At 39.2% G+C, this 25,988-nt stretch overlaps 1 protein-coding gene across 7 annotated transcripts in view; it reads left to right on the top strand.

Annotated features, from left to right (window-relative positions):
- The window catches only part of PCDH15 (protocadherin related 15), a 1,707,782-nt gene that overhangs the window by 1,642,552 nt on the left and 39,242 nt on the right, over nt 1-25,988 (top strand). For all 7 annotated transcript variants that reach the window (XM_078077809.1, XM_078077807.1, XM_078077810.1 and 4 more), the window contains one exon: nt 24,888-25,064. In XM_078077809.1, the coding sequence (XP_077933935.1) occupies nt 24,888-25,064 (177 nt within the window). The remainder of the gene's footprint in view (nt 1-24,887; nt 25,065-25,988) is intronic.

Here is a 25,988-nt window from a genome sequence, read left to right as displayed (position 1 = left end):
TTCCCCTGGCAACCACTGATTTTTTACTGGCTCCATAGGTTTGCCTTTTCCAGAATGTCATGTGGCTGGAATCATGTGGTGTGTAGCTTTTCTGATCCCTTTCTGAGCGCTGCTAGTGGTAGTGATAAGGACTGTTAGATCTGATTCGGCTCGAGTCAGCGCCAAACACTCCCTGAGCATCTGGGGGAAGAGTGGAGATACATACGTAACCGCGTAGACAACGGAATGATGGTTACAGGAATCTGAGAAGTATAAATAAGCATTTTTCTTCTATCTGGAGAGGATAATGCTCTAAATCAGGACTTGGCAAGGTAAAGCACACAGGCGACAGTCAGGCTATTATCTCTTTTTGGAAATAAGTTTTACTTACACAGGGATTGTTGTGAAAATCAGTAACTTAAAAATATTGTTTTTTTAAATTTTAAGTTATTGTTAATATTTAAAAATTATACTGGAAAGAAATAATGTAGTAAAACAATTTAAATAGCATAAACATTATAAAAATGTTTTAAAATGTTATTAGTCTATTAAATTAATATTTATAAGATTCATATCTGTCCCTCTATAGATAGTGTCCTGACCCGCAACCCCCAGCTCTAAGTAAGGAGAGGGTAAGAATTATCAAATAATGTAAGGATGTTAAATAAACGTAGGAGTTCATTGCCCCAGTGGCCAGGCTCACCAGCTCACACATTTCCTGTAGACATTCTCTGATCGCAAGTCACACCATCACTAAAGCCATTTTCTGTATCTCCCACGAGACATCCTCACCCTACAAGTGGGAAAACTTGAATTCCATACGATCATCACTTTTATTTCTTCCTTTAGGCAGACTCATAAATGAGGCCAGATCATAATCCATAGTTTTCTCGGTAAGCATGAAATCAGTGCAAACTGGGAGTGTTGATAAAAGAAAAATGTAATGACCGAAGACATTCATTTCATGACGGGGAAGGTTTTGCAGAGGGCGGACAGTATCCTTTGATGGCAAAGAACACAATGCCTTGAAAATAGAAAGCTCCTTTAAAGGGGCATTGCCATAGTGATGGGAATGATCATTCCCCATTCCCCTGAAACTCTAATGAAAATTGTTTTATGACTTTTGTCATTTGGAGCTTATAGAATTAACCAATGCTCCTTTCTGGTGAAACACATTTCTTTTAAATTTTATTAATGTATTCAGCAAATTCCAGTGAGAATCTGGGACCACAGGTGGCCTTTCGTGTTTGTGTTCTGAAGTATTTTAGGTGGAATTTAGGATTTATCTCTTCGTGGGCCTTGTGTTTCTCTTACAAATTTTGCAATTAAGCAGTGGGATAAATGGCTGGGAGGATAACGGTACAGAAACTCAACTTACCAGCAAAGCCCTGGCAAGGGTGTCTCCAGAGGAAGGTAGGAGACGTTTGCATCCGTGTCTCCATTCTCCTCTACTTCACCATGGAGCCCAAAGGAGCAAAAGAAGCTTGGGATTCTAAGATTTAAATCTTGAAGAATTGGCAGAAATGGCATTTTTGAAAAGTATACATGAAGGAGTTTTTAGCAGTCCTACCTTACAGCAGGAATTGGAATTGATCATCAAGGTCATGGAGTTGCTCAAGCACTTCTCTTACTTTAAATACAATATGGAAATTCAGTGATAGGACTTTACTGAAGTAGGTATTGATTGGTGGAGAAGGACCCATCTCCATGAAATATTGATACAGCATCTGAAATGTGCCTGCATAACTAACTGATGGATTGGACTAAGGTTACAAAACATACTTCAGAAATCAGGCCAGGATACATATTTCTAGGAGGAGAATTCTTGGAAAGAGAACTATGAAAGTTCTTGGAAAGAGAACTATGAAATGGTAAACAATAAATACTAGCACTTATATTTTCTTAAATCAGTGGAATAAAGACTGGTCTTGAGGGGAAAGGTCAAATGGAAAGGTAAATCAATAAACACCTTAGCTTTGATCATTCTTACCCTCTCCTTACTCAGAGCTGGGGGTAGGCAGTCAGGACACCACCTCTAAAGGGACAGATATGAATCTTATAAATACTAATGTTAATAGACTAATAATATATTTTAAAACAATTTTTATAATGTTTATAATGTTATTTAAATTGTTTTAGTACATTTCTATTATAATTTTTAAATGTTAACAGTAATTTAAAATTTAAAAATAATACTTTTAAATTACTGATTTTAATGACAATATTTACGTAAGTAAAAGTTTATCTCCGAAAACAAAAAGTAGCCTGAATTAAGCCCTGTGTGTTTTAACTTGCCAAGTCCTAATTTAGAGCGTTGTATTCTCCAAATAGGGGGAAAAAAAAAAAAAAAAAAAGCTTATTTATTCTATTCAGATTCCTATACAAGAACACTTTGGGGAAAATCTCATGTAAAATTCCTAAGTGATGTATTAGCTATCCCCCTACCCAGGAAGCCAGTTCCCTTTGAGTTCAGAGGACCCCAGGCTCAAGTCCCTGGCCCATCAGGGAGCAGCTGGGAGGTGTCAGGCTTCTCAATTAAACTTTTTAAGTCCTAATATTCATATGTGAAGCTGGAAATGTATTTATTTATTTATTTTTATTGTTATGTTAATCCCCATACATTACATCATTAGTTTTAGATGTAGTGTTCCATGATTCATTGTTTGTGCATAACACCCAGTGTTCCATGCAAAACGTGCCCTCTTTAATACCCATCACCAGGCTAACCCATCCTCCCACCCCCCTCCCCTCTAGAACCCTCAGTTTGTTTTTCAGAGTCCATCCTCTCTCATGGTTCGTCTACCCCTCCGATTTCCCCCCCTTCATTCTTCCCCTCCTGCTATCTTCTTCTTTTCTTTTTTTTTCTTAACATATATTGCATTATTTGTTTCAGAGGTACAGATCTGAGATTCAAAAGTCTTGCACAATTCACATCACTTACCAGAGCACATACCCTCTCCAGTGTCTATCACCCAGTCACCCCATCCCTCCCACCCCACCCCCCACTCCAGCAACCCTCAGTTTGTTTCCTGAGATTAAGAATTCCTCATATCAATGAGGTCATATGATACATGTCTTTCTCTGTTTGACTTATTTCGCTCAGCATAATACCCTCCAGTTCCATCCACGTCGTTGCAAAAGGCAAGATCTCATTCCTTTTGATGGCTGCATAATATTCCATTGTATATATATACCAGCTCTTCTTTATACATTCATCTGTCGATGGACATCTTGGCTCTTTCCACAGTTTGGCTATTGTGGACATTGCTGCTATAAACATCGGGGTGCACGTACCCTTTCGGATCCCTACTTTTGTATCTTTGGGGTAAATACCCAATAGTGTAATCACTGGATCGTATGATAGCTCTATTTTCAACTTTTTGAGGAACTCCGTACTGTTTTCCAGAGTGGCTGCACCAGCTTGCATTCCCACCAATAGTGTAGGAGGGTTCCCCTTTCTCCGCATCCCCGCCAACATCTGTCATTTCCTGACTTATTAATTTTAGCCATTCTGACTGGTGTGAGGTGATATCTCATTGAGGTTTTGATTTGGATTTCCCTGATGCCGAGGGATGTTGAGCACTTTTTCATGTGTCTGTTGGCCATTTGGATGTCTTCTTTGGAAAAATGTCTGTTCATGTCTTCTGCCCATTTCTTGATTGGATTCTTTGTTCTTTGGGTGTTGAGTTTGATAAGTTCTTTATAGATTTTGGATACTAGCCCTTTATCTGATCTGTCATTTGCAAATATCTTCTCCCATTTTGTCAGTTGTCTTTTGGTTTTGTTCACTGTTTCCTTTGCTTTGCAAAAGCTTTTTATCTTGATGAAGTTCCAATAGTTCATTTTTGCCCTTGCTTCCCTTGCCATTGGCGATGTTTCTAGGAAGAAGTTGCTGCAGCTGAGGTTGAAGAGGTTGCTGCCTGTGTTCTCCTTTAGGATGTTGATGGACTCCTGTCTCACATTGAGGTCTTTCAACCATTTGGAGTCTATTTTTGTGTGTGGTGTAAGGAAATGGTCCAGTTTCATTCTTCTGCATGTGGCTGTCCAATTTTCCCAACACCATTTGTTGAAGAGACTGTCTTTTTTCCACTGGACATTCTTTCCTGCTTTGTCAAAGATTAGTTGACCATAGAGTTGAGGGTCCATTTCTGGGCTCTCTTTTCTGTTCCATTGATTTGTCTGTCTGTTTTTGTGCCAGTACCATACTGTCTTGATGATGACAGCTTTGTAATAGAGCTGGAAGTCCGGAATTGTGATGCCGCCAGCTTTGCTTTTCTTTTACAACATCCCTCTGGCTATTCGGGGTCTTTTCTGGTTCCATACAAATTTTAGGATTATTTGTTCCATTTCTTTGAAAAAAGTGGATGGTATTTTGATGGGGATTGCATTGAATGTGTAGATTGCTCTAGGTAGCATTGACGTCTTCACAATATTTGTTCTTCCAATCCATGAGCGTGGAACGTTTTTCCATTTCTTTGTGTCTTCCTCAATTGGTTTCATGAGTATTTTATACTTTTCTGAGTACAGATCCTTTGAATCTTTGGTTAGATTTATTCCTAGGTATCTTATGGTTTTGGATGCAATTGTAAATGGGATCAACTCCTTAATTTCTCTTTCTTCTGTCTTGTTGTTGGTGTATAGGAATGCCACGGACTTTTGTGCATTGATTTTATATCCTGCCACTTTACTGAATTCCTGTAGGAGTTCTAGCAGTTTTGGGGTGGAGTCTTTGGGGTTTTCCACACGAAGTATCATATCATCTGCAAAGAGAGAGAGTTTGACTTCTTCTTTGCCGATTTGGATGCCTTTTATTTCTTTTTGTTGTCTGATTGCTGTGGCTAGGACTTCTAATACTATGTTGAATAGCACTGGTGATAGTGGACATCCCTGCCATGTTCCTGACCTTAGGGGGAAAGCTCTGTTTTTCCGATTGAGAATGATATTTGCTGTAGGTTTTTCATAGATGGCTTTTATGATATTGAGGTATGTACCCTCTATGCCTATACTCTGAAGAGTTTTGATCAAGAAAGGGTGCTGTACTTCGTCAAATGCTTTTTCTGCATCTATTGAGAGGATCATATGATTCTTGTTCTTTCTTTTGTTAGTGTATTGTATCATCTTGATTGATTTGCGAATGTTGAACCAACCTTGCAGCCCAGGGATAAATCCCACTTGGTCGTGGTGAATAATCCTTTTAATGTACTGTTGGATCCTATTGGCTAGTATTTTGGTGAGAATTTTTGCATTCATGTTCATCAGGGATATTGGTCTGTAATTCTCCTTTTTGATGGGGTCTTTGTCTGGTTTTGGGATCAAGGTAATAGTGGTGTCATAAAATGAGTTTGGAAGTTTTCCTTCCATTTGTATTTTTTGGAACAGTTTCAGAAGAATAGGTATTAATTCTTCTTTAAATGTTTGGTAGAATTCCCCTGGAAAGCTATCTGGCCCAGGGCTTTTGTTTTTTGGGAGATTTTTGATGACTGCTTCAATTTCCTAGTGGTTATAGGTCTGTTCACGTTTTCTATTTCTTCCTGGTTCAGTTTTGGTAGTTGATACATCTTTAGGAATGCATCCATTTCTTCCAGGTTATCTAATTTGCTGGCATAGAGTTACTCATAATATGTTCTTATAATTGTTTGTATTTCTTTGGTGTTGGTTGTGATCACTCCTCTTTCATTCATGATTTTGTTGATTTGGGTCATTTCTCTTTTCTTTTCGATAAGTCTGGCCAGGGGTTTATCAATCTTATTAATTCTTTCAAAGAACCAGCTCCTAGTTTCGTTGATCTGTTCTACTGTTCTTTTGGTTTCTATTTCATTGATTTCTGCTCTGATTTTTATTATTTCTCTTCTCCTGCTGGATTTAGGCTTTATTTGCCGTTCTTTCTCCAGCTCCTTTAGGTGTAGGGTTAGGTTGTGTACTTGAGACCTTTCTTGTTTCTTGAAAAGGCTTGTATTGCTATATACTTTCCTCTTAGGACTGCCTTTGCTGCATCCCAAAGATTTTGAATAGTTGTGTTTCATCTTCATTGGTTTCCATGAATTTTTTTAATTCTCCTTTAATTTCCTGGTTGACCCATTCATTCTTTAGTAGGATGCTCTTTAGCCTCCATGTATTTGAGTTCATTCTGACTTTCCTCTTGTGATTGAGTTCTAATTCCAAAGCATTGTGGTCTGAAATTATGCAGGGAATGATCCCAATCTTCTGGTACCGGTTGAGACCTGATTTATGACCTAGGATGTGATCTATTCTGGAGAATGTTCCATGGGCACTAGAGAAGAATGTGTATTCCGTTGCTTTGGGATGGAATGTTCTGAATATGTCTGTGAAGTCCATTTGGTCCAGTGTGTCATTTAAAGTCTTTATTTCCTTGTTGATCTTTTGCTTAGACGATCTGTCCATTTCCGTGAGGGGGGTGTTAAAGTCCCCCACTATTATTGTATTGTTGTCAATGTGTTTCTTTGCTTTTGTTATTAATTGCCTTATATAATTGGCTGCTCCCATGTTAGGGGCATAGATATTTACAATTGTTAGATCTTCTTGTTGGATAGACCCTTTAAGTAGGATATAGTGTCCTTCCTCATCTCTTATTACAGTCTTTGGTTTAAAATCTAATTTGTCTGATATAAGGATTGCCACCCCAGCTTTCTTTTGGTGTCCATTAGCATGGTAAATGGTTTTCCACCCCCTCACTTTCACTCTGGGGGTGTCTTTGGGTCTAAAATGAGTCTCTTGCAGACAGCATATCGATGGGTCTTGTTTTTTAATCCAATCTGATAGCCTGTGTCTTTTGATTGGGGCATTTAGCCCATTTACATTCAGGGCAACTATTGAAAGATAGGAATTTAGTGCCATTGTATTGCCTGTCAGGTGACTGTTACTGTATATTGTCTGTGTTCCTTTCTGGTCTATGTTGCTTTTAGGCTCTGTCTTTGCTTAGAGGACCCCTTTCAAGATTTCTTGTAGGGCTGGTTTCGTGTTTGCAAATTCCTTTAGTTTTTGTTTGTCCTGGAAGCTTTTTATCTCTCCTTCTATTTTCAATGCCAGACTAGCTGGATATAGTATTCTTGGCTGCATATTTTTCTCATTTAGTGCTCTGAATATATCCTGCCAGTCCTTTCTGGCCTGCCAGGTCTCTGTGGATAGGTCTGTTGCCACTCTAATGTTTCTATCACTGTAGGTTACATATCTCTTCTACTGAGCTGCTTTCAGGATTTTCTCTTTGTCTCTGAGACTCATAAGTTTTACTATTAGATGTCGGGGTGTTGATCTATTTTTATTGATTTTGAGAGGGGTTCTCTGTGCTTCCTGGATTTTGATGCCTGTTTCCTTCCTCAAATTAGGGAAGTTCTCTGTTATGATTTGCTCTAATATACCTTCTGCCCCTCTCTCTCTTTCTTCTTTTTCTGGGATCCCAATTATTCTAATGTTGTTTCGTCTTATGGTATCGCTTATCTCTCAAATTCTGCCCTCGTGATCCAGTAGTTGTTTATCTCTCTTTTTCTCAGCTTCTTTATTTTCCATCATTTGGTCTTCTATCTCACTGATTCTCTCTTCTGCCTCATTTATCCTAGCAGTTAGCACCCCCATATTTGATTGCACCTCATTAATAGCCTTTTTGATTTCGACTTGGTTAGATTTTAGTTCTTTTACTTCTCCAGAAAGGGTTTCTCTAATAACTTCCATGCTTTTTCCAAGCCCAGGTAGTATCTTTAAAGTGATGATTCTGAACTCTAGATCTGACATCGTACTAATGTCCGTATTGAGTAGGTCCCTGGCAGTCGGTACTACCTCTTGTTCTTTTTGTTGAGGTGATTTTTTCCGTCTTGTCATTTTGTCCAGAGGAGAATAGATGAATGAGAGAACAAAATGCTAACAGGGTAACAACGTCCCCAGAAAATATACTTTAAACAAATCAGAAAAGACCTGAAGCAGTGGGAAAAGAAAGGGAAAGAGAGAAAAAAGAAAAAGAAAAAAAAAAGATAAAGATAAAAACAAACAAAAACAGAACAAAACAAGAAAAAAAACAGAATATGATCAAATATGATCAGGCTGGTATATAGATCAGTGCCACACACTAGATTTTGGGTGTATTTTGGTCTGTTAGAAGAAAGTGCCTCCCAAAATTTTAAAGAAAGAAAAACTTATATATGTACAAAAATAAAGGTTGATATGATGAAGGGATGGAATATGACTGTAAAGATAGAAATTATAAAAAAATTTATAAAAGGAATTGATAAGAAGTTTTTTGAAAAAAGAAAGAAGAGGATTTAAAAAAATAAGAATAAAAAAGGGAGAGAATGTGATCAGGCAGGGGAGTAGAAAAAAACCATACACTAGAGATTTAGGGTATATTTTGATCTGTTAGAAGAAATTATCTCAAAATTTTAAAGAGAGAACAACTTACATATATATGCCAAAAAATACGGGTAACTACTATGAAGGGATAGAACATGACTCTAAAAATGAAAAATAAAAATGTTTTTTAAAAAAGGGATTGATAAGATGTGGTTGAAAAAGGGAAAAAGAAAAATTCAAAAAAAAAAAAGTTAAAAAAAAAAATTAACTTTGAAAGACTACAGAATCATGGTAAAAAAAAGCCATGGATTCTATGTGCAGTATTCCCCTAGCGCTGGAGTTCTGTCGTTCTCATTGATCGGTAAACTTGGTCTTGGCTGGCTGTTCTTGCTGATCTTCTGGGGGAGGGGCCTGTTGCCGTGGTTCCCAAATGTCTTTGCCGGAGGTGGAATCACCCCGCCCTTGCTCCTCCGGGCTAAGTAATCTGCTCGGGTTTGCTCTCAGGAGCCTTTGTTCCCTGCAAGCTTTCCGTACAGCTTTGGAGGTGGAGAGTGAAAATGGCGGTGTCCCAATCTCCGCCACAGAGGAGCCGAGAACTCGGCCCCGCTCCTCAGTGCACCCCCAGAGAAAAGCAGTCAGTCACTCCCGTCTCCCTGGTCTCCGGCTGCACTCTGTGCTCACCCGGCCTGTGACTGAGCATTTCTATCTCTGGCACCTGACCCCGTGTGGAGTCTCCAAACCCAGCAGATCCCTTCGGTGTGCTCCTGCGCCTCTCCTCCCGGGGGAAGAAGGTAAGTCTCCCCGGATCTGCCGCTTGTTGGGTCCCTGCTGGAGGAGCAGTGGCCCGACTGTGCCCCAGATCACAATTTATGGCAACCCCGAGCTGAGAGTCCGCGCCTCGGCTCCGTCTCTGCACCCGGCTTCCCCGCTCCGATACCTGGGAGCTCTGCCGCACTCAGGCACCCCCGGTCTTTCTGTGACCCCGAGGGTCCTGAGACCACACTGTCCCTCGAGAGTTCCACCCCCCGCTTAGCCACCGGAGTGACTTCTAAAAGTTCCGATTTTGTGCTCTGTGGCTCTATCACTTGCCAGAAGCGGCCAACGGAGGCCCCTCCCCTGCCATCTATCCTCCCGAATATCGCCTCGGATTCACTTCTCTGCACGTCCTACCCTCCAGAAAGTGGTCGCTTTTCTGTTCAGAGAGTTGTTGCTATTCTTTTCTTCGATCTCCTGTTGAGTTTGTAGGTGTTCAGAATGGTTTGATCCCTATCCAGCTGAATTCCTGAGAGGAGACGAAATCCAGGTCTCCTACTCCTCTGCCATCTTGCTCCACCCCCCTGGAAATGTATTTATTAAATAAAAAGTAGTTACTGGTTATAAGCACAGGAGTCATGGCAGTGAACAAAGCAAAGTCTCTGTTCCCGTGGTGCTTACATTCTATTGGGGGAAACAGGAAGAAAAATATATAACATATGTTATTTATATATACCTATAAAATATATATCTATATATAAGGGCAATATATTAAATATATATGAGGGCAATAAAGACAAATACAAGTAGTGAAGTGATGGAAGAAAGGTACTATTTCATATAGGATGACCAAGGAAAGCCCTCTGATAAGCTGAAAACCAAGCAGAAAGGAATTCAGGGAGAGAGCCATGTGGCTACTGTGATGGGGGTGGGGGGTTGAGGTGGGGAGCACGGAGGCTGTTCTCTCAGAGAGAGGACACTGCTGGTGTGAAACCCCAGCTGTTGGAGTGTGCTTATCCTATCAAGATAGGAAATGAGTATATAGGATCTCACTGGCCGCTTGGAGGATTTAACATCTTCCTCTGCATAAGATACAAAGTCCTTAGAACTGATTGTCCAGTAGATAGCCACTAGGCAGCTGAGTGCTTGAAATGTGTGGCAGGTCCAAATGGAAGGTGATCTAAGTATAATATACATACCAGGTTTAAAAGAATTGGTACTCCCCCCCCCCAAAAAAAGGGACCACATCATTAATATTTCTTAGGTGGATTTTATACTGAAATGATAATTTTTGGATATACTGAGTGAAATAAATATATTAATCTCACCATTTTGATTTTGAATCCTTTAATGTGAGTACTAAAATTTTTGTTTGCATGTGATTTGCATTATATTTCTTTTGGCCAATGTTGCCTGTGAAGTTTTGCACAGAGAAATATGTTCTGGCTTACGTTTTTCAAAGGTTGTTGAGTGGGAGATGAGGTGACCAGCTGTGAGTCTGTAGGAGCAAGGAGTCCAGGGAGAGATCGTTGGTGACTTGACTGGAGGTAGAGGTGAACACAGGAGAGGTGATTAGATTAAGGGTATATTTTCAAGGTACAGCCTCTAAAACTTGTCATGGATTCGATGTATGAGCAAAGGCAAGAAGCAATAACGACTCCTGGGTTTGGGTTCTGAGCAGATGGAAAAAAAAAATAATAAGATTTTTCTTACTTGGCCACTGAAGAATTTGATAACATGGTATGTGGGAAAGTAATAGTATTCTGTCCTTGGAGAGCGTTGACTTTATTTTTTTAAAGATTATTTATTTATTTATTTGACAGAGAGAGACACAGCGAGAGAGGGAACACAAGCAGGGGGAGTGGGAGAGGCCACGGAGCAGGGAGCCCTATGCCGGGCTCGATCCCAGGATCCTGGGATCATGACCTGAGCCGTAGGCAGACAAGACTGAGCCACCCAGGTGCCCCGCATTGACTTTATTTATTAACAAGATTTGGTTCCCATCAATAAATGTCCTGATGCCATTGTTCTCTTTCTCATTATCATTCTGCTGATTTCCCAACTTGGTGATGAATTGAAACTCCATTATTTCCTCCACATGGCCACTTCCTTAGCCCTGCATTAAGGTATTTTCTTCTGCCTTATTTATTCCTCATGAACTGAGTCATTATGGATAGCAGATATGGTACAATCCCATGAAACTAGTGGAAACCTGTGAAAAAAATGTAAGCCCAGCTGGACTATATGAAATGTTAGTATCTGAGAGTTTGTTCAGTTGTGTAGTCTTTCTTGTCTGCTGCATTTTAAATTAAATTGTACGTATTGGCAATCACATGTTGATTTTAAGTATACTTAGCACAAGATGTGGTTGAAGCTGGGGAGGTTATCAACAGAGGCTGACCATAAATGATCTAATTTTTATCAGAATGAAATACAGACATTTCAATATACGACTCTTGAAAACAACATTTTCCGTAATTGGCTTCTAATAGCTATAAAATAAATTGAAGCCAGTCATAAAAATAAAACACAAACTCAACATAAAATGAAATCCTACTTTTTAATATTCAAGGTATAATTCATTATTCTTTGAAAAAAAAACATGATTTAGTTTTATTCAAAGCCTTTATTCTTTGTTTAGACATTAAGCAAATTCATCTGCTATTTTTTTTCTGAAATACTCAGTTTTGGGCTTTATTTTGGCAGAGAAGAAGTAATCTCCTTTTCAAAGAACAAATACTTTAAACGTACTGTGTGGTAAGAAGTCATAGTTCTTTACAGAATGGAAGCTAGCCCAGAATGCAATTAGACTTTTATAAAATAGTGTCTCAGTGTTGTTATTCATGCATATTGTGGTAGTATCTTTAATGCTTAATTCCTTGAAATGTGGAAAAGTATAGGGATTTGAAGTCCAATTTGTATTTCGTGTCCGATAGCAAAATGTTTAATTATCCCCAGTGTGTCGGTACTGAGCTAACAACATGGAACCACAGTTACAAAGAGGGGAGCTCTCCCCTTCGGGTGTCCTGTTTGTGAGGGTTACAGTGTCCCATTTTGTATGAGTTCTTAGTTGGTATTTGAAGGTATACGCTATCGGAGCACAACATGAATAAATTATTTATACTAAGGATTAAATTTCTGTCAGAATGGATCAAAGTTACAGTACTTTTTGTTTTTTTTCTGATCATAGCTTTCAGATGTATTAGGGTAAATTCTTACTTTTTTATTTCATGTCCCATGGATTTCCCAAATTCATATACAGTTGGCTCAGGGTGCCCTACAGTTGAAAGTCCACGTATAACCTTTGACTCAACCAAAAACTCAACTACTAATCCTGCTGTTGACTGGAAACTTTACCAGTAACACAGCTGATTAACATACACTTTGTATGTTCTGTGGATTATATACTATATCCTTACCATGACGTAAGTTAGAGGAGAGACGATGTTAGTAAGAAAATCATAGAGGAGAAAAAATACATTGAAGGTGCTGTCCTGTAAAAATCCCATGTATCAGTGGATCCACGCAGCTCAAACCCATGGTGTTCGAGGGTTAAGTGTATACTTCCCTACATGCAGAATTAACCAAAAACAAGGACTTACCAACTCGAGTTGACCTTTTCTGGAGATTCCATTGTATAGTAATTCAGTAAAGAATTATGTGGGCTGATGCCCTGCTTTCAATAGGTTTATTTTGTATTTTAAGGGTCAGAATATGCATCATTCATTAATTAACAAATTTCAGAATCTTTATAGTGAAAATGATATTAGTTTCTGTTGGGAGAAATAAATTCTGAGGGATAATAAATTGACTTTCTAGTTGTACTTGCCATCTGGTACATGTAATAGAGAAAAATTTAAATATGTAATTGTGCCACTCTCCCATTTTTCCCAGCAATATGCATTTATTAAAAAAAAAAAAAATGGGGGCACCTGGGTGGCTCAGTTGGTTGAGCGACTGCCTTCGGCTCAGGTCATGATCCTGGAGTCCCGGGATCGAGTCCCACATCGGGCTCCCTGCTCAGCAGGGAGTCTGCTTCTCCCCCTGACCCTTCCCCCCTCTCATGCTCTCTCTCTCTCTATCTCATTCTCTCTCTCAAATAAATAAATAAAATCTTTAAAAAAAAAAAAAAATTGGGCTTAGCTGTAACATTTACATGGTATATTTTGGCAGAGTCAGTATTTTTTTTCTCCTTTTATCTTTTTTTGCCTTTTTTTGTTGTTGTACTCACACCCTTGGAAACAGTTAAACCAAGCCAAAACAAACAAAATACTTCCTATAATTCCAGTAGGGATGTTTTAATTTTGCTTTTATTTTAAAATAATGTTTGAAATATTTGAACTATAGCTATTGTTTTCAAGAAGAGATATGTAGACTCTTCCTTCACTGAAAGTCTATTTTAATGGAAGATCAATTAAAAATGCTATTTTTTGAGTTTTACAGCACATAGAGCCATCCTTTCATTGCCTTTGTTTGCTCTGTGAGCAAAGTGTAAGAATTAAAAAAATAAAACCATATTGGAGGAAGTACTCTGTTTAAGAAAAGCAAGAGTGAAGAGTAGATTTTGATTGAGGGGGGAAATCAGTTTAATTCATAAGAGACAATTATAATGAAGGTTCCACTATATTGGCTCTAATATTCTTATTTTAACTTATGATTGGTGATATATATATCACTTATTAACTTATTACTTATCAACATCACTAACATAAGTGTTATCAGTTATTAACACAATTATTAACATTAATAAAAGTTAATGAAAGAAATTAATTTATACAGCTATATTCTATTCTGTGATTTGAGGAAAGTGGTTATTCATAATCCAAAGATAAAATCCATTCACAAAAGCAGTAAAAAAAGGCATTTTCCAGCTTCCTATTGTACTTATCTTTTCATCAAAAAAATCTTTGGAAACACAATTGGGGATATTGGAGAGAGAAGCCTAAAAAAGTAGAGTGTCATAATCTCTGTTGTACTGTTCCCAAATATCATACCCTTCCATTCAGTTTATTTTTCAGGGCTTTTGCTTGCACCAAAGAGATCAGAACTAGAAAGCGGATGTAGGGTGAAAGATGGTTATGGGTGGCTCCATTAAAGCATGAGTCACAGTTACTTTATAAAGGTTTTTAAAATACATAAAATCAAAATTCTTCTTTCTATCATATTCTCTTACATTTTATGGTGCAGAAATTTTGCCAAATAGAACAGCTTATTATTATTATTTTTTTAAGTAGGCTCTATACCCCATGTGGAGCCCAACGTGAGGCTTGAACTCACGACCCTGAGATCAAGACCTGAGCTGAGATCACTTAACCGACTGAGCCCCCCAGGCACCCCAAACAGCTTATTTTTTATAATCAGTCCCAACCTGTGGTATAAGGTACTAGACTGTTCCCTTGTGCATCCACTCAATTCAGACACCCAATCAGCAAGAGCCAGTTCCTCTCCTCTCTTAATTACACATATGGTTCTTCTTGTAACTTTCTCCAACTCATGCACAATCTACCTCTGTCTATGCTGCAGTTTTTTTTAACATGAGAAATAAATTCAACCACAAGTTTATATAAGAAAATTCGATTTGTGGGGCGCCTGGGTGGCTCAGTCGTTAAGTGTCTGCCTTCAGCTCGGGTCATGATCCCAGGGTCCTGGGATCGAGCCCCACATGGGGCTTCCTGCTCCGCGGGGGGCCTGCTTCTCCCTCTCCCACTCCCCCTGCTTGTGTTCCCTCTCTCGCTGTGTCTATCTCTCAAACAAATAAATAAAAAATCTTTAAAAAAAAAAAATTCGATTTGTATCAGCAGCAACACAAATGCTATTTTAGACACTTTCATTTCTATCTAAATTGTATTAGATGCTAAACGTAATTATTTTTTAATGTTCCACCTACTCAAAGAGAATTTTAGGCATTTTACAACGATTCATACAATAAAACAAGGTAATATGTATTTAACATGAGTCATAAAAATAAAGCAAACAGAATAGAAAGACATTAAACGAGTCGGGAGTGAGACTACCATACAGACAATGCGACCGAGCCCTGCCGAGTCGCTAGAGGAGTCCGGAACTTGGTTTTCATTGGGTTGGGGCCAAAGTGAAAGAAGCAAACCAATGAAAAACCAAAAAGAACAGAATCAGTTACAAAATTGGGAGGAAAAAAAAAAAAAAGAACCATTTCTGAGTGAAATGCCAGTTTGGAGGAGAATGCCTGTATCCTGCGGGATATCATAGCATGTACATAGTGTGAAGTACATAGTGTCCCGTGTTTCTCAGAACCTTACGTGGGATGTCGTCTGGGTGGCATCTCTAACGGTCTATCAGTGCAGGATATCAGGAACTCACACCTTGGGTCCCTGTGGCCATCTGCAGTGGGTTCTTTAGCCAGGCTTTTGAAACACTATGACTAGTACCTGGGGTGGAGTCCCTCTGTTGCTGGTTAAATGCAGTCCATTTACTGCGACACAAGGCTAAGTGGGGTTTGCAATCAGGAAATGCGAGAAGTTGCTGTAACCACCACAACAAGTAACACATCTTTGCGGTGCTCTTTTTATTTGTTGGGTCTTGTGCACTTAAAGGGTGCTATCAAATTAACTTCTCGCAGAGCCCTTTGAGGTAGGTCTGATTACTTTCCCCATTGTACAGATTGAGTTCCCTAAAGCTTTGAGTTGAGAAGTAGTAATTTCCACCAAGACACACACGATAGCAAGTGGTAGAGGTTTAAATTTGAGTTTCTATCCAAGGGCCAGCAGCAGGTTGGGTTCCTAACCACTTCCTTTTTGCAGGGCTTCTTAAGAGGGAAACTGAATTAAATATCCAACCCATCCTTTTCTAGGGAGTGGGCTTCTCCTGCACACAGAAACTTCCATCAAATAGTAATTTTAGGTTGGCTCCTTCTCACAAATGGTGATTGAAAAGATAGCCGCTGTAATAATTTTAGTGTGAAAAACTAAAAGGTAAAATCAGCCATAAATAAATACCTGCGTTAGCGATAAAACGATTTCTGTGAGGCTCCACACTTAATTTTTTATAATGCAATGTGTGGTTGAGACTCACTGAAGAGGTACATATAGGTAACTGGATAAAGTGATGTTGTAAATTAAAATGTAGGGGCATCTACCAAAAAAATGTGGCTTGAGAATAAATTAAGGGACCCAGTTCTTCACTGGTGACTTCAGTTTATGATTTAAAGAAAAAAGCTATTTGCACATAAAAAAAAGTTCAGTTAAATATGCCTGTCAACATTTATTGCAAAATTTATTTATCCAACATTTATTGTAAAAAGCTACTTAGATAAGCTATTTCTAGTTTAAATTATAAACTAGTTAAAATTAAAATTAACGTGGTAACACAAAAAATGTTTTATACACATGTATTTTCATATAAACTTATATGTGTATAAAACAACATTTACATACAAATACACATATATAACACATATATTATGTAAATACATGCATATATGTACACCTATGTATATTTATATGCATATAAAATGTGTTAATTATATTTAGAACTTTGGAGTTTTTGGAACTTTGTCTAGAGATGGCATAGTAACATATTACTAAATATTATGCGTACATTACAGATCTTTTAAACTAAAGTAGAACAGTAAGCCTAAATAAAAGTTTAAATTTTGGTTAATGATCGTAATTACTATAGTAATTCATTTGCACTATATTTGCTTCTTGGAAGATCAAAGACCATCTTTGTTTTGAAAAAGTTTCTTATAATCAAATTCTCTTCTGTTATATGTTTGTTTACACTATTTGTATTTGAAATTGATAGATTGCTCCCAAGAATTTAGATTCAGGGCAAATGTAAATGACTAGATTTTTCCAGAATACAAATTCTTCTCAAACTCTATAATGAGCAGCCACGCAACTTCAAGCAGAAAGCAAAATACACGGCCATCGGAATTACAAGGAGTCTAGCAGGACCCATTAGACCCTGATTAGGAAAATGAGACAGATGTTGCTTCTGTGAGAGAATTAGAAAAATGACTTGTGCTTTGGTATGGCGGGACCTTCAAAGGAAATATGTGTCTTACGAGGTCCAATGTGCTGGAAATGGGCTGAGGCTAACTTCAGTGGAGGGAGCTTTGCTGGAGGCTCTTGGGAACCGACCGTGACAGTAAGAGGAAGGAACACGGGCTGGGGAGTAGAAATGAACAGGGGCAGGTGCAGAGCCCAGGGAAACAAGAACCCACAGGGGTGAATAGGTGCAAGTGAGATTTCAGTCTGATGAACACGTAGCACCTCGGTGAGTGAGTTCCAACCGTTTTACAACTCTTGTGTCCAAACTCCAGAGAGCAGAGGGCCTGGTCTTGAGTTGCCTGCAGCCGTTTTTGGCACGGGATGAGGCAGGACGGGACCATGGATTCAAGTCACTCGTACGTGTTGGGCACTGGGCTAATTCCTCCATTGAAATCAGGGTGTTTTTAGGGAGAGATATAAATGCTTTGCAGCCAAAACCCAACAGAGTTCACATGGGTCATGGGGGTGTTAGTGCCTTTTTTTTTTTTTTTAAAGATTTTATTTATTTATTTGACAGAGACACAGCGAGAGAGGGAACACAAGCAGGGGGAGTGGGAGAGGGAGAAGCAGGCTTCCCGCAGAGCAGAGCCCGATGCGGGGCTCGATCCCAGGACCCTGGGATCATGACCTGAGCCAAAGGCAGATGCCTAACCGACTGAGCCACCCAGGCGCCCGTTAGTGCCTTTTTTATCAATGCCTTCTTTTTGCGTATCTTATAAAGACTAAGGACAGTTCTTGCGGTTTGGACATATGTCTACCCCTGATGGCAATAACTGACCCACGGCGCCGTGGCTTCCATTGGCCACGAGTAGGCGGTGTCCGGGATGACCGTTCCTTACCACAGTCGGCGGTGGGGGCTTGATCAGGCCTTGCTCATATTTTTGTCGTTTTTAGTGGCTGAAACAAACCTCAAAGCTTGCTACTTTGTAGTTTGTTTGAACAATTTCAAATTATAATTATTATTAATTATATTATTATTATTATAAATTATTAAATTATAATAATTAAGCAGTGCTGATGAGAATTCACACGTCTTCAGTGAGAGAAAAGCAGCGAATGCAGTTGGAAATGTGGGGCCTCGTGGCTGTTGGACAGCGAGCACGGGATCGGGGAAAGGGGTGATGAATAATCATTGGTCTCACATAGTTTGCTAAACATTCTTTGCATATCACCCACTTTGATGAGTGGTAATACACACTCATTTAATAAGACGTCATAGGAGTGTGAAAAACAGTCTCCCTCAGGTGTGTGCCTGCTCTGTGTGTCAAAGACAAACAAATCTGGATTTAGAAGACAGACTTTATTTCTCAGGATTGTTCTAAGGCCGGAGAGAGGAACTAAGATACTAGGGAGAAGAACCATTGTCCTGGGCAGAACTGTCTGACCCAGAGGTCAACGGCACTCAAAGGTTAGGCAGAGAAAGCCTTTCTTTTATAGGGAGCAGTGAGCAAGGGTAGAAGGGACCAGTTGTGGGCAAGTGGGGCAACGGAACAGTGGATCTAGATCAGAGAGTGTTTCGCCCCAACATCCGCCGTTCTGGGAGGGACCTGTGGGTTTGTACGCTGTCCCAGGCAAAGGGGGGTCAAAATCCAGAAACCTGAAGGAAGGAGAAAAACTTAACCAGTGTTTGGTTAACAAGAATTTTTATCTGTCTGTTTGTTTGATTGATCATTTGGGACAAAACAGTTCAGCTAATCATGTATGAGGCAAAAAATGGGAATTTGGAGGATCTGTGCCGGCATCCCCCATGGCTTAGAGAAGGATGGCTCTTTGCAATAGGTCATTTCCTGGAACACCGCTGCCTGGGGCACTTCTTGTTACATCCAGGAGCAAAGGCTGGGTAAAATCCAACACTGTCACGTGTAAAAGGGGGTATTGTCTGAACCCTAATCTTGTATTTCCAGGAAAATAATTAATCAACATGCTTTAAAAGTATTTCCTGGTTCAGTGTCCACGTAGTATTACTTCTTTAGAGATCCCAAATAGTATGTACTTTATAGCAGGTATTAAATCACTCAGCAATTATGACATTATATAAACTGTAGGCCCCATCCCCATCCTAATCTAAAACAGAGCCGGAGATTTCTTTCCCTAAAATTTAATATTCGTACATCTCTAAAACATTTCTTCTATAAAGCCAATGAGAGGGGGAGGGCGGGTGACTGAAAATTGTGGGAGAAAATCAGAACACGATTAGCATAAGCTTTTATTTGAAAATGCCAGGCATGGAAGTCTCCCAAGGACCTTGGGGAAGGAGGACAGAATGTTCTATAGGGCTTTAGCAGGATTGTTCTTGGGGCAAGCAGCCACTGTGTGAATAGTCTGGGTAATCAAGAGGGGAGTGGGGAGCAGCAAATGGCCCAGCTCCTGTGCAAGAGGCACACAGTGGTGGAAAATCCTCAGCCCTTTGGGGTCCTTCACAGAATATTGCAGTCAATAAATACTTCTCTGTGACTCTTTTCATTTTTGCAGTTGAGTGCATTTTTCTCTGCATTATAGACCTAGTATCATCGAATGGTATCATCAAATAGTACCTGGTGGCTATGCATAAATCCCACTTTTCCTGAGACGTCAGCCAGCTTTAATACCATGCTGTGTAACAGCGTGGTTATAACATTGTCACCGTTGACAAACTTTTCCCCATACACAAAATGCTGGACTTCATTAGGAAACAATTCGGATGGCACGAGAAGACAGAAGGGGTCTGTGCTCTGTGTTCAGTACAAAAGGCAACAAAAAGAAGCAGCCGGAACTCTGAAAAAATGGTTCCCTCTTTTGAGAGCCATCTGTGCCTAGGCAGACACTTCAAGTGAAGCAATGAGGCATCAGAAATTGATCTCGGAGCTCTAGTCTCTCCTTTCTGCTTTTCTTTAAACAAAGTATAATCTATAAAAATTGACCTATTTCCAAATGAACAACCACAAAAGGCCAGAGCTTATCTAGGTCAAGTAGATAATTACTGGGAGTATTTGTCCAGTTAAGCATTGCCTTTATTGATCTATTTTAAAAGATTTATGCCTTCTGCACATTTAACCAGGCATATTAATAATACACAGATATTAATACTTGATTATGTGGTTCATAGATGGCTCATAATCAGGGATTATGTTGTATCTTCTCTTCCTCCAAATTACTGAGTAGACTGGGCATTTAGCAAGTCCTTCATCTCCTTAAAGTCTTTACTAACTTGTTTCCCCAATTCTCCTCTTGGCCCCCATTGCGGCCTGTTCACAACATAATGGTCAGTGTTACTTGCTTTAAATGTGAGGTCACTTAACATTACTTCCATGTTTAAACTCCAGCAGTGGATCCTGGTTTTACTCAGAACAGAAGGTAATGCCCTTCCAGTCCTTACAAGCCCCTCCCTGATCTGCTCCCACCTTCTCTGCTCCAGCCACACTCATACACCTTGCTTTTCACATGGTGGTGGGGTAAGGGGAGTGAGGGGTGGTTAGCAATTTCCTCCTCTTGGAAGGCTCCTGCCTGTGATGTCCATATTTACTCACTGTCTCCTTCAGTCTGCTCACACAGCGACTTCCGAGTGACACGTTTCCTAAATATTCCTGCCATTTTACTATTTTACTTTCATTTTTATTTTTTTAAGATTTTATTTATTTATTAGAGAGAGAGGGAGAGCACGAGCAAGGGGAGCAGGCAGAGGGAGAGGGAGAAGCAGGCTCCCCACCAAGTAGGGAGCCCAATGCAGGGGCTCGATCCCCAGGACCCTGGGATAAGGACCTGAGCCAAAGGCAGATGCTTAACCAACTGAGCCACCCAGGTGCCCCACATTTTATTATTTTATTATCTTATCTATCTTGCTTAATTAGAATGCAAGTTCTGTGACATCAGAGATCTTGGTTTTGTTCACTGATATATTCCAAGTGTCTAGAACAGTGCCTGGTCCATGGTATGCATTCAATAAATATCTATGGAATGAATGAATGAAAATAAATGAATGAGTGAATGAAAATTTCGCACTAACCACTTACCTGAGTTTTGCTATAAATTTATTAGACAACTCCAACTCCAACTTAATCTTCTATATATATATTTTTAAACTCTGAAAATGTATATAAAGATTTTTTTTTTTTTCCCTTGGGGTGCCTGGGTGGCTCAGTCGGTTAAGCATCCCACTCTTGGTTTCATCTCAGGTCCTGATCTCAGGTTGTGAGATTGAGTCTGGCATCAGGCTCTGCACTCAGTGGGGAGTCTGCCTGAGATTCTGTCTCTCTCTGTGTCCCGCTGCCCCCTGCCCCAAATAAATAGATAAATCTTTTTTTTTTTTTTAATATTTTTTTAAAAGATTATTTATTTATTTATTTGACAGAGAGGCACAGCGAGAGAGGGAACACTTGCAGGGGGACTGAGGGAGGGAGAAGCAGGCTTCCCGCTGAGCAGAGAGCCCGATGCGGGGCTCGATCCCCAGGACCCTGGGATCATGACCTGAGCCGAAGGCAGACACTTAATGACTGAGCTACCCAGGCGCCCCCCAAAATAATTTTTTTTCTTAAGTTGGGGAAGGGGAGCCTGGGTGGCTCAGTCGGTTAGGTGTCTGCCTTCAGCTGGGGTCATGATCCCGAGGTCCGCAGGGAGCCTGCTTCTCCCTCTCCCCCTGCTCGTGCTCTCTCTCTCGCTCACTCTCCCTCTCAAATAAATAAATAAAATATTTATTTAAAAAAAAAAGTTGGGAAAGAGGAAGTAGGGAGCTAAAGAGTTTTTAAAAGTATGACCATATTCTTTTCTTATGCCCATTACAAGAAATTCAAGCAACATAATATAAGGAGGCAAGTTTCCGTGAATGTTTTATGGCAAACTCAAAATCCTGCCACCTGAACCTAAACATTATTAACATTATATAAATGTCGTTGCAGACATCTCCCTTGATATAGGGGGATATGCATGATATAGGTGTTACAGATAAGCAACACTGAAGGTCTCTCTGTCTCTGTATGCTCGTAGTGCGCAAATAATTTAGGCTGACAGGCTGGAGAGAGACGTGTGTTCTTAATGAATTTACATGTAGTAAATTCTCATGACATTTGATTCCAAACTGTATGTATGAATTGGCTTGGCATATTAATAATTTAAAGCAAAACATAAAGGTAATTTAAACAGTGGTATTAATTTATATGAGTCAGTTCAAAGTAAGTGATTAAAAAAATCATGAGCTCAGTTGCTTTAGGAAGCAACAATGTACCCATGTGCATTTGAAGATCAAGGGCTAAAGAGCCATCCTTTGAATAGCATATATATGTATATATGTAATATATTCATGTATGTAGGTAATAGACACAGAGACAGACATGGCAGACATGCTTAGGTCTATGGACGTAGATGGCAAGTGGAAAGATAGATTTTTACAAAATGTGTTCTCATCTAAAAAGGTTTAAATTTAGTTTAACATGTATTTATCAGAAAAGGTAAGGAAGGAGTTCAAGTTTGGACACCTTTTTCTTCTGGGTATTTCATTCCAGAAGATCTCCAAAGTTTTAAGAGAAAAGAATTCAGGGAGAAGACATTGTTCCATGTTTTAAATGATATAAGGCATTTTTAGACTTCATTGGTATGTGATTCCCTGATGTGATAAAGCAATTGGTACAGTTGTATTTCATTCCACATTTAAAGTTTTAGTCACAGTGAGTCTGCAATATTCCCCCAAATACAGGAAGACACAAGCTCAATAGACAAATTTCTTCATTGTAGGAAAACATAGTTTATGCATATATAAGTGATTTCCTTGGAACATACTTAATCAATGTGTACATGCACTGCAGCAGTTATAAATTATTAAAGTGCAGTACTGGGACAGATAGCCACCTTCTGCAGTATTTTTAACAACGTACTCATATTTGGTTTTTGATTTGTGAACTAATATTACTAGTGAGAAATATGCTTTCTTAACAATTCCACAAATTCATTAAATGTCTTGAATGAATTAGAGGCAGGGGAGAAGTTTATTAATGCAAACTTTTAAGCCAAATTAATAATAAGCATAATCATATTTTATGGAACAGTGACTATGTGCTCAAAACTGTGCAGAGATTTGACTATAAGCGTTTGCACATTTAATGCACACAGTCCTCCCATGTGGCAGATGACTTCCGCATTTTTGTGGTTAAGGAGTCTGAGCCTTTGATGGCTTCTTACTGGTCTAAGATTTTGCAGTTCGTAAATAAAGAAGCTGAAAATTGAAGCCAAACATCCGAGCTCTTTACTGCGGATGTTCTTCCCATTCATGCCTATATCAACTGTCAAGAGTATAAGGTGGTTTGGTTTCAAGGCCTTTCTTTCTTTTTCCTTTTTTTTTTGTTTTTGTTGTTGTTGTTGTTGTTGTTTTTGTTTTTTGGTTAGGGAGCATAACTGTCTCAGGAAAAGAATCCTAAAACACCGGCTAAATACTGCCCCATAGTCTGTGTCTCCTCGTGTAGCCATTCTCAGGTTCCGGGGAGAATACATTTTCTTTTCTTTATTCCTCAGCAAGGATCTCATCAGAAGAGATCCTATCAGGCAGATGGACCAGTGGGTGTGAGCTGCTGAGAAAAGGACAAGGATGAATCGTACTTTAAGAAGAGGGACTTTGACTATGCTGCTCCCTACACATTTAAAAGCAAACAAACACAATTAAAAAGAAAATAAAAGCCAACAGAAAAAGTGCTTTGCTACCATGGGTCGCGTCCCCTGGTGTGGGCCATACCCCTGTGCTCAGTGGTGCCGCCATGTCCCCCAGGCTCAGTATCAGTGCTGCTTCTCTGGCAAGCGCAAACTAAACACACACCAGACCCTTAAGGAAATGTTTTTTTAATAGAGCGGAAAGCAGGTCAGTTTTGGCATCTGAATTAAAAGCTATTTCCTGATGTATTAAAGGACTTTAGATGATATTGCTCCAACTGTCCCCCTTGGAAAGGGCCTCACAACATAGACTCCAAATGGAGCGTCCAATCTGTAGATAAATGTAAAGATATTTGCTGCGTCTAGTTATTAAAATCAATTTATTTACATTTGAATGTCTATAAATATTTAATAATATAGATTCTGATGTTAATCCATGGGGCTTAATAATGTAAAGTTTTTAATAAGGAAAAGACATTAAGGAAATTGTCATTTGTGATGATAGAGGCCACAGACACTTATATGGCGATAACTTGTGCTTCCGATTAAAATCAAATTATGCAATTAGAAAAAATTGTATTTTCCAGAAATTACCTATAGGTTACCATTATTACTGTCCTTTCTGTTGAATATTGTTGACTCTAGACCAAATGATAGATGTTTTCGTTGTTTGTATTCACCTAAATAGCTTCTGAAATTTGCATGCAATATTTTTCTTAACCTGGTAAAACATCTCTCCCTTCTCTCATTGCTGTAATGCTCTGAGTCTTTATACCATGAGGGAAACAGGTATCCTAGTCCTGGACCTTGTATCACAGTCCATGCACCATGTATCACAGAATCTGGTGGAACATGCAATTTGTAACACCAACCATGTGAACACAAGAGTTCTAAGACCCCCTGCCTCCTATAAACCATAGGTAGGTTTATTATTTGTACAATATAGTTGGCAATTCCCATGAGACACATAGAGCTCAAATGGTATCATAAATTCCAAAAGTCTAGACTTGACTTAAACAGGACATGGTTGATGACCTCTTTCTACCTTATTCAGTTTCTAGCATCACTGGGAGTTAAATGCTGAAAAAATAGAAGTTTTTTTCAAGTGTTCATATTCAGTAAACATTAGCAAAAACCAGGCTGTCATCATTTTTCATTTACTAAATGTCATTTCAAGTTGAGAGTGAATGTCACGTTTGTACTTTGTTTGATTTATAGGATTTTGGATCGCTATGTTCAGGAGCAAATTCCCGGTGCCAAGGTGGTGGTAGAGTCCATTGGTGCTCGCAGGCATGGGGACGCCTTTTCTCTAGAAGATTATACCAAATGTGACCTGACTGTCTACGCAGTCGACCCCCAGACCAACCGAGCCATAGACAGAAATGAGCTTTTTAAGTAAGTCATTTTATTGTCTGTAACAGCTCCCTGGTGACAGTATCACCCAAATTGTTGTTGAAAGTGAAGTGTAAGCAAAAAAAATCAAAGGCAATACCTAGGGTCCTCATGCCTTGACGTTTTCAGGGCCAGGTGTGGGAGAGAGGTCAGAAGGTCCATTAGGAGCAAGGGGCAGTCCACAGAGATGACCTCAGACCTCCACTCCTGCTCCCACGCCCTAGCTGTCCGGAGGGGGAGAGCACAGATTCCTTCTTCAGGTGTCAGCCTGCGACAATGTCGGTAGGCATGAATTTGAAGAATAAATCTAGCTTTCCTCAAGGTTGAATCAGCAAAAATTAGTCTCTCTCTCTCTTTTTTTTTTCCCCTTGACATGGGAGTGGGGGGCAAAGGGGATAACCCCTTCCACCTCAGTGCATACTTTCCATCTATTTATTTCATCCTGGTGAATTTGAATATTTGAGTTATGAATCCTAAAAATAAAATGCAGAATTCTAAGTAAAATGGCTGCTATGCATTCTCCCCTGGAAATCATTTTAGAACAGCTTACCCCTTTGTTGTTGTTAGTTTGAGCTTTGCTTTAGTGACACCTAGTGTCCACCAGACTCTTGGCATGCAATTCTCATTTAAATTGAAATACATTTTTACTTAATAATATATTATTCTAAATATTTATTGGTATTTGTGTATATATATGTACCCAAATCCATAATTTCAGATTTTAGTTTTTCTTTCTCTGTATATACTCAAGAGCACTAAATAAATATATGCATATACAAATTTACAAATATATCCATATGTGGCTGCATTTATGTATTCAGCAAATATCTATCTATCTATCTATTTATTAAAACCCATACATTCTGAGTTGAGTCTGTTCTGAATTTAAATCTGTTCTTGAGCAAAGTTTCACTGCTGCTATTTTAG

Source organism: Halichoerus grypus, chromosome 7 (genome assembly GCF_964656455.1).
Source record: "Halichoerus grypus chromosome 7, mHalGry1.hap1.1, whole genome shotgun sequence".
NCBI classification, from domain to species: domain Eukaryota; kingdom Metazoa; phylum Chordata; class Mammalia; order Carnivora; family Phocidae; genus Halichoerus; species Halichoerus grypus.
This window is presented reverse-complemented; position numbering and strand designations above follow the sequence as displayed.